This window comes from Terrapene carolina, unplaced genomic scaffold (genome assembly GCF_002925995.2).
Source record: "Terrapene carolina triunguis isolate 2854851 unplaced genomic scaffold, T_m_triunguis-2.0 Scaffold836, whole genome shotgun sequence".
Taxonomy (NCBI): domain Eukaryota; kingdom Metazoa; phylum Chordata; order Testudines; family Emydidae; genus Terrapene; species Terrapene triunguis.
In genome coordinates, this window is record NW_020665187.1 from 4,134,640 (window position 1) to 4,147,808 (window position 13,169).

The following is a 13,169-nucleotide window of genomic DNA, read 5'->3' on the forward strand; positions in this document are numbered from 1 at the left end:
TGCACTTAATTCCCTAGTGCCCAGGTGGATTTCTCCTAGGACCTGCCAAAAAGTTCTTTACCCCCATTTCTTTAGTCTTGCCTCTGTCCATGTTGAGTCTTAAACAGAATCAAGACCCACAAATCCCAGCCTACTGCTACACCTCAGCAGCCAGGCATTTAACTGAGTCACCAAGTTACAAGCTCCCCAAGGCTGTGAGGTGTCACAGCTGCAGCCGGTAACTGATCAGACTCCCCCTTGATTGGATGCAGCAATGTCTCAAAATGCACCCTCGTGCACTGCAGCTCTGTCTCCAGGGGAGTGGCTGTAGCAGAGACACACCTGGCCAGAGATCTATTACAGGCTGAAACAATTTCCTCCAGGCAAAGGTCATGGCCCCTTTATCACAGGTTGGAGCCAGCTGAAGAGGAAGGTGGTAGTCCTGCATACAGGCCAAATACTCACTACTGTTTGGGCTGGAATCAAAGTGGAAGCTTCTCCAGCTCGCTAGCCAAGCACTGGGGCCTTGCTCCTAGTGGGCAGCGTACATGTCCCTGGTCTGCTACACCTGCTGAAGAAACAGCTTGTGCCCCTTGAGACATCACTCGGTTCCTGGCAGGATAGTGTGTGCCCAGGGGAAGGAACTGTTCTTCGGGTGGGTCTAAGCAACATAAGGCAACACCCCCGCAGCACTGCTAGCTGGCTGCCCTACACTGTTATTGTCCAGGGGAGGGGATGTGAGTGAAGGGGCTAGTCTGGTTTTGTGGGAGTAGCTTAAGAGTAGGAGAGTCTGGGATCAGTGGATGGATATTGGTCTAAATGGTTAAACCCCAGCGGGTCTCTATCCTGGCCCCCTAGGGTTAAGATTATTTAAATATAGACTCCAGCAGTCCGTGCATCAGCCGAGATCCAACGCTCCCTGCTGACTTCCCTACAAACAAACAGGCCAGCCCATTTTATATAAAATGCCCTCATAGGCGTAGTACAGGACAGTTACCAAGGTCCTTTAATGCTTTGCAAAAAAAGTTCCCTGTATTAAATGTCCAGCACATGTGAGATTAATTCACTATTGATCCCGTCTCATCATTATTTCCTTACTGATCCGATATGTAAACGCCCGGCCCACGGCCGCAGACGTGAGATTACGAAGCGTTTTCTTCCTGTGTGAGACGTTGCTGCGTCTGCTCCGCTTCTGGTATCTCAGGGTCCTCTCCGCACTCGAACCGCACGAAGTCCAGCACAGACACACCTTGGGGCTGCACGTACTGGCCCAGGGTAATGCTGGGGTCCAGCAAGAAAGGTTGGGCAAGCATTTTGGTTTCCGTGTCTCCGCCAGGTTCATCCTCCAGAGATCCCACCGACAGAGGGGCCATTCCCACTACATGCTGACCCAGCCTCCGGCCTAGATCAGCAAGGTTTGACTTCTGGCTCTGGTCAGAGGCTTGGCAGATCACTAAGGCACCATACTTCCCAAGCGCCATGTTAGTGAGGGCGGGATTATCCGCTGGCAGCGCCCCGTGGACGTAAGAGCCAATGTAGTAGGTCGCTGGCACGGCCACCCAGACAGCCCTCGTGATAGCCATGTTCTCCCCGAGTTTACCTTTAGAAACCCAAAACAAGAACAGGTCTTATTTCACTTTTAAAGGTACAGATCAGGCTGAGTGTTCTGGGGCAGGGCCGTTTGCTGTCGCTTTCTGCCCTCTCCCGCCCCACCTTTGAGATGTCAGTTTCCTTGGCAGTTTTGCTGCTCAAGGACTGTAAGGCTGGAGAGTTGTCTCAATATAGGTACTAGGCCTGTCCCCACAGTATCTGACCCTCTCCCCTGCATTTAAAAAAACAGAAAAGCCCTTTCTGTAAGAGAGAGCTTGGTTAGCTCACTGCTTATTAGAAATGCTAGAATGACAGTACATTGCAGTAGCCTAAAGGGATGCCCCACATCAGAAAACTCCCTCTGAACTACTTTGCAGCAGTACTACTTCTGAATGCCTGAGAGTGGTTATAGGACAGGTCACAGAATTTAATGGTCCCCAGTTAAGCCTCAGTGCTGTCAGAGGCATCGGCACAAGCCGAGGCTGGAAACAGACAAGACTCATGGCAGCCAGCCCCGTGAACGCAAGGCGGAACCCTCCCAGCGGAAGGGGTTTCTCCGTCAATCCCGCACAAGGCTGACGGAAGCCGCACAATCGCCTCCCTGATTTCTATCTTCTAACCGGCAGCTGGTACTAGAGCACCCACCTATAGCTAGAGCGAGCTGGTCACTGAGCAAACATCCAGCAGGCCCGGTCCGCAGTTGAGAAAGCTCAGCTGCCTTCATGAAACGCTGAAAGAGACGAGAGACAACGGATTACGCTGCAAGCCCCCTGACTCTGGGAGAGCGGTAGCCTCCCCCCCCCAGCAACTCCAAGAGATGCCTCACGCGGTGTATCCTCACACAGCACCACCAGATGACCTCCTAGTCAATCGACTTCTACACATTGGAGATTACGCAGAACAAATTCCTCCAACACGTCCTCACGTCCCCTAATTCAAACAAGAATTTTGAGGTGGGATAGCTGCTTCGCTGGGACATATCCCAGCAACGTGGCTTGGCCGAATGCGCATGATTGGGAAGGACGTCTTAGTCAGGCCAGCGTCAGCGAGAATTCCACTTCAGCGAGATGCATTTGACGTAGTAAATCCACCTGCCCAAGAGGCGGCACCGAGGTCGACAGAAAAACTATTCTGTCGACCTAACGCTGGCTACACGGGCCTTCGACATAGTTAAGCTGACCTGTCAGGGGAGTGGGGTTTTTACACCCCTGAGCGAAGTAGCTGGGTCGAGCTAATTTTCTAGTGTAGATCTGCTCTAAACCTATACTCAAAGTTTTGCTGACATAGCTATGTTGGTGTGAAAAAAAGTCACATCCCCTAGACAACATAGTTGTAACATCAAAGTCCCAATAGCTCAGTGCTTTGAGCATTGGCCTGCTAAACCCAGGGTTGTGAGTTCTATCCTTGAGGGGGCCATTTAGGGATCTGGGGCAAACATCTGTCTGGGGATTGGTCCTGCTTTGAGCAGGGGGTTGGATAGATCTCCTGAGGTCCCTTCCAACCCTGATATTCTATGATGTAGACACAACTGTGCTAATAGAAGTGTGCTTCTGTCGGCCTATGCTGAGTCTCCACTAGGGGGCTCTGTCAGCAGAGCTATATTGGCAAAGTGCAGACAAGGCCACCATATCTTTGTGTCTCAATAGCACTTCCCTACCTCACGGAGGTGTTGGGAGGAAAATATATATTAAAGAGAGAGAGGTGGTCAGATGGGGAGGATAAGTACTTTAGATAGATCTCACTTACCTTGATATATGTGGTTAACTGGTCCTTAGCGCCTTGATGGTGGAACATTGTCCCAGTTGCTGCTTGTTGAACTAACTGTTGAAATTTGACATTTCTGGCCACAAAGTCTGTCTCGCAGTTCACCTGGTAGAGAGAAACAGCTGATTATTCTGAAGTCATTGTCTGACCGCTGCCCTTCCACTTAAGGGGTGGCCGTTACGGCAGTCAGAGCTGCTGTCAGGGAAGTTAGCAACCCGATGGGACAGAAATAAGCCCTCCACCTTTTCAGAGCAGGAACTGCCTGTGACTCTGTTTCTAAATAGAATAGTAATAAACAAACCCTCAGTCAGTCCTACAGTGAAAAGGAATCCATGTGGTATCAGTCATGCCAGACATTCTCTGTTAATCAGGATTTAACTAGGCCGATTTGTCTATTTCATATTTTAACCTAGTTCAACTCACAGCTGCAAGATTTGAATGTATGCACACAGGCCAGCTCAAGGGACGGGGAAGCTACCAGGTTAATACGACTTACTCCATCCCAAGGAAAGGGTCCCTCACACACTAGGGGAGGAGCTTACCTCCACCATCACTGCTGCGTTCCCCTCCTGCAGCAGCCCGATAAGGCCTTCTTTTGTCTTCCTGCCCTGCAGTTTGGAAGCTTTGCTCCATCCCTCCTTTTGGGCCTGCTCATGCAGCCAGGCTTCAGCCTTTAAAGACAAAACCAAGAAGATGAACCCAACAAAACTCAGTTCAGAGACCAAACTCTCTGCTTGACCTAAGTTTTGTAACACTGAAAGTGGAAAAGTTGCCTCATAGGAGAGACCATAATGGTCAGACCACGTCCTAATAGTTCCAAAAAAATGCAAGAAACCCAAGCCAACATGACACTGACCAACTGTGTGGTGCTGGCCCACTTGGGATGATTATTTACAGTGCCTTTGTAGCCATGTTGGTCCCAGGACATGAGAGAGACGAGGTAATATCTTTTATTGGACCAACTTTTGTTGATGGAAGGTACAAGCTTTTAAGCGACACAGAGCTCTTCTTTAGGTCTAGGAAAGAAAGCAGACCGTCTGAGCTAAATACAAGTTGGGACAGATTGCATGTTGGAGGTGATCTCTTGAAATGAAGTGGGCAATTGGGGGTTAGATTCTTATGCATAAAGGGTTTGAACATAAGAATGGCCGTACTGGGTCAGACCAAAGGTCCATCCAGCCCAGTATCCTGTCTGACAGTGGCCAATGCCAGGTGCCCCAGAGGGAGTGAACCTAACAGGTAATGATCAAGTGATCTCTCTCCTGCCATCCATCTCCACCCTCTGACAAACAGAGGCTAGGGACACCATTCCTTACCCATTCTGGCTAATAGCCATGAATTTATCCAGTTCTCTTTTAAACCCTGTTATAGTCCTAGCCTTCACAATCTCCTCAGGCAAGGAGTTCCACAAGTTGACTGTGCACTGTGTGAAGAACTTCCTTTTGTTTGTTTTAAACCTGCTGCCCATTAAGTGGGCAATTAAGAGTAGTAGCAGTGAGGTGTGTTACAAATTGTTGCAATGAGCATCTCTGGTAAGTCCATGGCTTTTGGTGGCTAGCAGAGTTATGAATTTCAGTTCCCAGGCTTGCCTTTTGAAGGTGTTGGGCAGGTTTCTCTTGAGGACTGTATTGAAAGATCAGATATGGAGTAATCACTTTGTGAAGTGTTCACCCACAGGTGATACGGTGCTTTTGTTGTATACCATTTTTCTGGGTGAATTCATTCAAGAGCTGAGTGATTGGTTTCACCCATCTAGTTGTTAGTGGGGTACTTGATGCACTGGATGGGGTACAGCACATGTTGCAATAGGCATATGTAGGACCCGTGAATCTTGAAAGGTATGCTGGGGAGTGTTGATCACTGTAGCAGTGGAGATGTATCTGCAGGTTTAGAATCTGTTGTTCTGGCAGGGTCTGGTGGTGCTTTTGAGTTGGTGTGTCCTGGTCTGTGGCAGGGTGGATTTGATTTAAATCAAATTGATTTCAATCACTAGTCAGGAAGACTCTATTCAATCATGGATTTCTACATAAAAGTGCATTCTGGAATACGCTGCTCAAACAGCTTCACTTTTGTTTCTCTGCCTGTCCCTCCCTTCTCACATTTATCTCCAGACTTCTTCTCCTTGTCCAGATCTATCCCGCCCCGAACCATCTTCTATTCATTGAACTTTTTGAAACTTTGTATTTTAGAGAGAGGTAAGAGATTGACTCTGTGTACACAAATTTGCAGAGGAACAAAAGCGTTGAGGTCTTATTTCTCACCTCTATATATTTATTTTGTTTAAAAACATTTTTCCTGTTAACAAGCATGTTATCTCTGGAGACACAAATCCATAGTCTGAGAACTGCAAAACTAAGCATCTCTGATGGTATCTTTTAGACTGAGCACTGAGTCCCATTGGGTAGATAGAAAGATTAACCTAAATAATCTATACAGAAGCCTAATCTGTATGGATCCCTAATCCATGAACTATTGGAGCTCATTCACAAAACTTTTCTTAAACATTACATGAATATATTGTCTCACTATAGAATTAGAATTTATAATCCCTATTCCACGATGAGATATCTTTGAGCTATAATGTATCTTAATTAAAACTATCTTTAGATGCTTTTTGAGGGAAAAAAAACTTATCAAAAAATCCAATTTAAATGAAAAAAAAAAGGATTTTTTTTTTTTTAAATCATTGATATTTATCCACCCTGGTCTGTGGGGAGCTTGCTTCTGATGATGAGTTTGGCAAGGCTTGGGAGTTGTTTAAAGGCCAGAAGAGGGGGTTCAGGAAACATTTCTTTCAGGACATGGTCCCCATCAAGTATGGGTTGTACTTGTTTGATGATAACCTAGAGTGGTTCCCGTGTGGGGTAGTAGGTGACAACTAGGGAGGTGAGGTCAGTGGGTTTCTTTTTCATGTATTGACGCAGGTTCTTCCAGGGTATCTGGATGTCCCTTTCCATGATACGATCTACTTTGCTGGGGGAGTGTTCTTGTTTAGCGAAGGCAACTTTAAGTGTGTTTAGGTGTGTATTCCAGACTTTCTCGTTGGAGCAAATTCTGTGATAACGGAGTGCTTGGCTGTAGATAACAGATTTTTTGGTGTGTCTGCAGTGGTTGCGTTGCATGGTGATCAGTGGCTTCTTCTATAAAGCTGTTAGTAGGATCCCATTGTTGACGCGGATTGTGGTGTCCAGGAAGCTGATGTCCGTGTGGGTGCGTTCTAGAGAGTTTGATGGATGGGTGGTGGTTGCTGAAGTTGTGGTGGAAATTAAGGGAATTTAGATCTTTGCCCAGAGGATGAAAATATCATTGAAGTATCTCAGATATTTTGTTGGTTTCATGGTGCATTTTTCCAGAAATTCTTCCTTGAGACGGTCCATGAAGAGGTTGGTAAAGTGGGGAGCCACACCAGAACCCATGGCTGTTCCCCTGGTTTGGACAGTGTTGTTAAATGGGGTGATCATGGGGGTGAGGATGACATTAATGAGTTTGGCAATATGTTTTGGGTGGATTTCCAGGCATTATGTATTAGGGATGTCGTCTTTCTGACCTTCTGTCGCTGATCTACTTATGCCTTGAGAGCAGGAAACTAAATTCCCCATGTTTCTTTCAGTGTCAGCTTGTACAGCTATAGAGATCACAACATTATCCAGACCTTTTTAAAAATCAAGCCTTCAATGATCAATGCCCGTTGGAGAGAATCCTACATAATGACTACAACAGAAACGCAATGAAACCTATTGCCTTGGTATCTATGCACCATCTCCTTTAGTATGGACTGAGGTAAGTAAGAGGAACCGCTTGGTTTTAAATATATCCTTCCTTTGTTTTTATACACCTGAATGCAGTGCACCACCCTCCCCCCACCCAAGTAGGAATTCTAGTCTCAACTCACTCAGATTGACATTTTGAAAGACACCTAAGGGAGTCAGGTACCCAAATCCCACTGAAATTCAGTGCAAGGTCAGGGTGACGTTCAAGCAGCTCTCACCTGTTTGGAGTCGCCACTGAACTTCTCTAAGGCTTTCTTACAATTCACGAAGGAATAACCGGTTTTCCTCCTGAGCTTCACCAGCAGCTCCTTATCGGCCGCAAAGGCACGGAGACCAGTGTGAAAGAGACAAACCAGCTGCCAGGAAACGACCTGCTGGCGGGGAGAAGATAAAAGTTGAAGTCCCATGCAGGAGAGGCCCATTGGATGCTGAAGAAAGGGGTAAGGAACAGCCTCAGGCTGGGAATGATTGCGCTGGGGGTGACCAACCCCCAGCCCTGTTGTCTATCTCAGCATTAACTTAGCTCAGCCCCCTGCTATGTAACCCATTCCTCTCATTTGCTCCCACTGGCTTCATGCTCCTTACTGCCTCCTGCTGCGAGTGTATGCACAGGCTGACACCCCGCGACTGGAGGAGCCCGCACAAGGCCCTCGGGCTGGGCTGGGGCAGCACCTGGCTCCAGTGACGGCCTCCCCGGGCCAGCACCAGGCCGCCTCACCGCAGGGGTCTCCCAGTGCCGCCTCACCTGGGGAAGGGGTGTGTGTGTGTCACCGTGCCCCAGGCTCGGGAGGGCGGAAGCGAGCCCCATACCCCGAGTCCGGGGGGGTGGGTTTGAGGAGGGAACCCAGGCGTCCTGCTCCGCCCCCCCCCAGGGCCTCCACGGGAGGGGCCGAGGGCACGGGGGCGCACAGGGAAGCCATGGGGCTGGGACCAGCTCCCCGGGGGGGGAGGGCAAACCCCGGCCTATCCCCCCTGCCCCCCTCACCGGCCCCGGTCGGGCCCCCCCGCGCAGGAGGCCGCAAATTCCGGTCAGCGCCGCCCTCTGCATCCCCGCTCCCTGCCGGGGCCGGACGCCACGGCGCGCACGTTATACGTCACACACCGCGCAGCCTATAGGCGCCGGCGTCGGCAGCCAGCCCACGGGCGCGTGCGCAAGGGGTGCCCCACCCGCGCCTCCTCCTCCTCCGCCGGAAACCCTCGCGGAGCCGATTGGCCGTCGCAGAGGGTGACGACAGAAGTCAATGGCAGGGAGGCGGGGGAAGGAACGAGCCGTTTCATTGGCTGGCTGCTGGAGCAGGGAGGGCGGGACAACCCACCTCCTGGGCATTTCTCCCCCCCCCCCCAAGGCCACCCTTCCCCCCCCCCCCATACCTCCAGCCCATGCCCCTCCCACCTAGGGAACCCAGGCGTCCTGCCTCCCCTCCCCCAGCCAGGAATGGAACCCAGGCGTCCTGCGGCCCTATCCTAGAGCCTGCGCTCTCCCCTTCCTGACCACTACCCCATAGAACGGGAGGAGGCAGTAAAGCCAAGCCCATACTGCGCTGTGGGCCAATTGCTCATTGCCCCCTTGGAGTCATAGCGGCCCCGTGTAACACACTCAGGGTGCAGAGCAGAAGCGAGGGACCTTTCCCAATCAGTGCAAGTCCTCTCGCCTCTTCCCGGGTACCTTCTGGCAAAACCCCTCTCCTGTACATACGGACATGCCTGTTCAACGGAGCCCCAAGGCTTTCTCCCGGAAGGGAACATTGCGATGTAGTTACGAGGGAGGTATCAGCACTTGGAAAGCATCCAGCGGTATAGTCACAGCCCCTGCTGGGTAAAAGTGAAGGGTGTACACAGGGGTAGCTGACACACTGATCAGCAGCCAAGGAAGTGCCCCTCCCTCCCTCCCTCCTCCGCAGAAAGTGGCTGTGCCTGGGGCAGAGGCCGGGGGTGGTTCCCACAGCATGGGCAGCCTCTAGCGCCTGCAACATTTAAGATGCTGAGCGCTCACACATCCATTTCTACTTAAATAAAACCCAAGGGAGAGCCTTCATTACCTCAAGAGAAGGTATGTGTCCGGCGCATAAGCAGAGCTGCACTGCCAGCTAGGGCTCCAAAGCCTAACCCAAGACAGGGTGCAGGTGTACAAAATAGGTTGTAGTCATTTACAGTTTGATTTTAACTCTTTTTTCCCCTTCACCATTCCCAAGGAGAAGTGACACATGAAATCCATCTTTAATTCAAATATGAAAAGTTATGAAAAAAATATATTTAGCCACATTATAGGAACAAGGCACCATGGTGTCTCTTAAGAGACATTTAATGCGCTTGATGGTTGCTTCAAGTCACTGGGCCTGCTTCAGTGGCAGAAGACCTTTTGGCTTGGAAGGCCAGGGTTCCAGGGATGGGCCTAAAACAGCCATCCTCTTAAAGATCTTTGCTTTTAGAACTTCCACTGACGGCAAGAAACGCTGTCTCCAGGTCTGGGGAAAAGCTAAAACCCAGCTTCTCTCCCCAGGTTGGAGGGTGGTGGTGGTGGTGGTAACATCTTGGGTCCACATTGCTGGCAGAAAGGAGGAATCTGCCTCAACTAGGCAAAGTCAGCACCCACACTGCGTGCTCCATTTTGGCTGCTGGTGGCTCACTCAGCTGGGATCATAGCTCTCAGTTTGGAAAAGCCAAAGGCCATGTTGGGTCTGTCCCTTTCCAGCCAGGGAGAAAGGTCTTCCCTAACCTCAGCTATTCTGCTTGCTGGTGACTCTATAGATGTTAATGTTCTCATTTTCATCCCTATAGGCCAGTTCTGAAGTGAAGTGCAGCGGGAGCAGCGCCTCGTAGAACACAGCCGTGCTGTGCTCCTGCCGCATTTTGGAAGACAGGTAGATGGTTGAATGAGGGCCACAGAGGTGCCGGAGGGTCCTGATGAGCATGGGGTACGTATCTTTCAGATAGACTATGTCTGCACCCAGGATGAAGTCGTAGTCTCTCAGGAACTCCTCATGGTCCAGACCCCAAGCCAGAGCACAAACTCTGGCCCGAGCCAAATGTTCTGCAGGCACATTCCTATGGACGTTCTCCTGTATCTGCTCCAAAGCCAGAGGGAGATCTGTGATGGTTACATCTCCTCCTGGAAAAGACAAGAGCAACCCAGAAGGCATGGATGTTGGTTAGGAGGAGAATCCAACCCTCCCAGTACGCATTATCCAGATGTTGCAGGATTTTCATTGGCTTCCTGGATCCATGACCATGCAACAGATCCATATTTCCCATCCCCAGGCTGGCTATACATACCAGCTAATGCAGGGCTAGGGGGAGGCCCAGCACACTGAGCCGGCAGCTGCCCTCCTCTTTAACCTACAAGCTGTACTAAATAGGGGAACAGCTGTTATCTTTGCCACGCTGTAAGCAGATGATGCCCTTGGACTTTCACTAAGCTGCTGATGCCATCTTGAGATAAGCAAAGTTGGGCACACCTGCGAACTGTCGCCAGCAGGCCAGTTACAAAACCTCAACAGGTCTCTCTGTACAGCGCGTCCGCATCAGGTCCCATTTAGGTGGTTAGACACTATGGTGATAGGTAGATTAGAAATGTCACAGATCAGATGCATGACTGCCCCCCTGTTCTCCCAATGTTTCAGCTCCGCTGTGAAGCAACTGTACATACCGAGCAGGGTGGCAAGGATGCCCACGATGCCTGTCCCAGCGCCCAGCTCAATCACCTTCTTGCCCCAGAAGTTGAGCTTCTGCTTCTCAAAATATTTACACAGGGTTAGAGCCTTCGGCGCAGAGATGAGAAGAGCAGACGGACAGGTGGAGAACGAGGCCATCCGGTGATATACAAGACAGGAAAACAAAAGCATAAGGGAGACAGATCCTCCTGCACTGACTCTTAATTGGCAGATTTAGGGAGAAACTTCCCCTCCAGGCTGGTTATTTCTTAATGACCTGTTACAGGGCTTCTTGCACCTGTCTTTGAAGTACTGGCCACTGACAAAGATGGGATTCTGAATTAGATGGGCCACGAGTCTGATCTTCCACAGAAGCTCCTAAAATGGATGGGATTTGCAGCTAGAGAACAGGAATTCTGGGGTAGAGGAACAATTGAGAGGCTACAGCTTCCCAAGGCCAGGGACATCTCCTGAGCCGCACAGAGAGCCCCCACCTTATCTGATGAACCAGCCACTCCCCGTGAATGGAGCACCAAGACACCCTACAGGCACTGGGGGGGGGGGGGGACACCACTTTGTACACAGCCACCACCAGCCCCAGCTCCATGTGCTATGGGATGCCCCAGCCCCAGAGCTCAAAGGTTTCCAGCCAACTCCCAAGTTCCAGCTCCTCCCACCTCCTTGCCAAACATCCTAACTTTTCCCCCTCGACCCCTCCGCCCCTGCTCTCACCACCTCCAAGCCAGCCCTCCCCAGATCCTCCTAATCTCCCAGCTCATCCTCCCCCTGTACTTTAGGGCATCCATCCCCCCCCCTGCACCCACCCCCCAACCCCCCCCCCCCACTTCCCCCCCCCCCCCCACCCCCCCCCCCCCACTCCCCCCCCCCCACCGGGCTCCTCTGCCCCCTGACCCTCACCGCCTCCCAGACGGGCGCTGCCACCCCGAGCCGAGCCCCGTGGTGCTGGGCGATGGTTAACACGTGGCCGCAGAAGCCGTAGCGGGTCTCCTCGGGGAAGGCGTCAGCGAAGAGCCCGACCTCCCGGGGGAACACGGCCTCCAGCCCCTCGGGGGCAGCCTCCGGCGGCTCCCGGGCAGCCACCGCCCCGCCGAACTCCACGTGGCAGAAAGGCGGCTGCCTGGACGCAGCCATCTTGAGCCGCCCCCGCCCCCGCCCCCTGATTGGATAGGCGGGGCCAACCTGCTGCTCCCATTGGAGGATGGGCTCCGGGGGGAGGAGCCTAGCCCTGCTCACCTGGGGCAGGTAAGTGGTCCATCATGGGCTGCTGTTCTTAGGCATTTGTTTCCATGGGGCGTTATCCTTAGCATCCAAGTGACTTGGGGCATGGAAGGGCCGAGCCCGGCCAGCCCCACTGCCCAGAGAAGGCAGCTGAGCTGGGCCACACAGAGGGGAAGGGCCCCTGCGAAACTAGCATCCACTTATCATTAATTATTATCATGGTAGCGGCAAGGAGACACAGACCAGGCCCCCACTGGGTACAAACACGGACCAAAAGACGCTCTTTTCCCCAGAGAGTTTACAATCTATTTTCCATCAGCTGCACGGTCAGCCCTGAATGCTCAGAAATCATCAGTCAGCCACCCCCCCCCCCCCGCTCCCCCAAAATCATGCTATTGGCAGACAGGTGTTTGTCTAATCTGCTGTTAAAAATCTCCTCCAAAATCATGCTATTGGCAGACAGGTGTTCGCAGGGCCGGTGCAAGGAAGTTTCGCGCCCTAGGCAAAACTTCCACCTTGCGCCCCCCCTCACCCAGCTAAACCCCCCCCCTCCCGGCGGCAGCTAACCCCACCTGGCTCACCCCAGCTCACCTTGGCTCCGCCTCCTCCGCTGAGCACGCCGGCGCCGCTCTAATTTTCCTCCCCTCACAGGCTTGCGGCGCCGATTGGAGGAGACTTAGAGCGGGGGCTGTGTGCTCAGCGGAGGAGGCAGAGACTGGAGGTGATCTGCGGCGGGGAGCAGTTCCCCTGTGCGCCCCCCCCCCGTTACTGCGGGCGGCCCTCCCCGTGCCCCCTCCCCCGCCCCAGCTCACCTCCACTCCACCTCCTCGCCTGAGCAGGCTTTTAGGCACCCCCAACCACTAGGCGCCCTGGGCGGCCGCCTAGTTTGCCTAAATGGTTGCGCTGGCCCTGGGTGTTCGTCTAACCTGCTCTTAAAAATCTCCAGTGATGGAGATTCCACAACTTCCCTAGGCAATTTATTCCAGTGCTTAACCATCCTGACAGGAAGTTTTTCCTAATGGCCAACCTAAACCTCCCTTGCTGTCATTTAAGCCCATTGCGTCTTGTCCTAGCCTCAGAGGTTAAGAACATTTTTTCTCCCTCCTCCTCGTAACAACTTTTTATGTACTTGAAAACTGTGATCATGTCCCCCCTCAGTCTTCTCTTTTCCAGACTA

General features: G+C 51.9%; 2 protein-coding genes across 3 annotated transcripts; both read right to left on the bottom strand.

Annotated features, from left to right (window-relative positions):
* Positions 1 to 962: 962 nt before the first annotated feature.
* Positions 963 to 8,176, bottom strand: TSFM (Ts translation elongation factor, mitochondrial). 2 transcript variants are annotated; one of them, XM_026660724.1, is made up of 6 exons: positions 8,089 to 8,176; positions 7,322 to 7,474; positions 3,876 to 4,004; positions 3,316 to 3,438; positions 2,215 to 2,299; positions 963 to 1,579 (listed from the first exon to the last, which is right to left on the bottom strand). In XM_026660724.1, the coding sequence occupies exons 1-6, from the start codon at positions 8,149 to 8,151 to the stop codon at positions 1,122 to 1,124; spliced, it is 1,011 nt and encodes a 336-aa protein (XP_026516509.1). In that variant the 5' UTR covers positions 8,152 to 8,176; the 3' UTR covers positions 963 to 1,121. The 2 variants fall into 2 exon arrangements, with proteins under 2 accessions (XP_026516509.1, XP_026516508.1); XM_026660723.1 differs by having other exon boundaries at positions 7,322 to 7,477.
* Positions 8,177 to 9,312: 1,136 nt separating this feature from the next.
* EEF1AKMT3 (EEF1A lysine methyltransferase 3) lies at positions 9,313 to 11,909 on the bottom strand. Its single transcript, XM_024207387.3, has 3 exons — positions 11,672 to 11,909; positions 10,750 to 10,861; positions 9,313 to 10,212 (listed from the first exon to the last, which is right to left on the bottom strand). The coding sequence occupies exons 1-3, from the start codon at positions 11,903 to 11,905 to the stop codon at positions 9,821 to 9,823; spliced, it is 738 nt and encodes a 245-aa protein (XP_024063155.1). The 5' UTR covers positions 11,906 to 11,909; the 3' UTR covers positions 9,313 to 9,820.
* Between the last annotated feature and the right edge of the window lie 1,260 nt (positions 11,910 to 13,169).

Excerpts from the sequence above, each read along its gene's own strand:
- TSFM (XM_026660723.1), bottom strand. The coding sequence starts at position 8,151 with ATGCAGAGGGCGGCGCTGACCGGAATTTGCGGCCTCCTGCGCGGGGGG. Across the intron at positions 7,478-8,088 it reads GGGGGGCCCGACCGGGGCCG|CAGGTCGTTTCCTGGCAGCT; the intron begins GTGAGGGGGGCA and ends TCTCCCCGCCAG. Across the intron at positions 2,300-3,315 it reads AGTTAACCACATATATCAAG|CGTTTCATGAAGGCAGCTGA; the intron begins GTAAGTGAGATC and ends CGTCTCTTTCAG.
- EEF1AKMT3 (XM_024207387.3), bottom strand. The coding sequence starts at position 11,905 with ATGGCTGCGTCCAGGCAGCCGCCTTTCTGCCACGTGGAGTTCGGCGGG. Across the intron at positions 10,862-11,671 it reads CAGCGCCCGTCTGGGAGGCG|GCTCTAACCCTGTGTAAATA; the intron begins GTGAGGGTCAGG and ends TCTGCGCCGAAG. Across the intron at positions 10,213-10,749 it reads CATCCTTGCCACCCTGCTCG|GAGGAGATGTAACCATCACA; the intron begins GTATGTACAGTT and ends TGTCTTTTCCAG.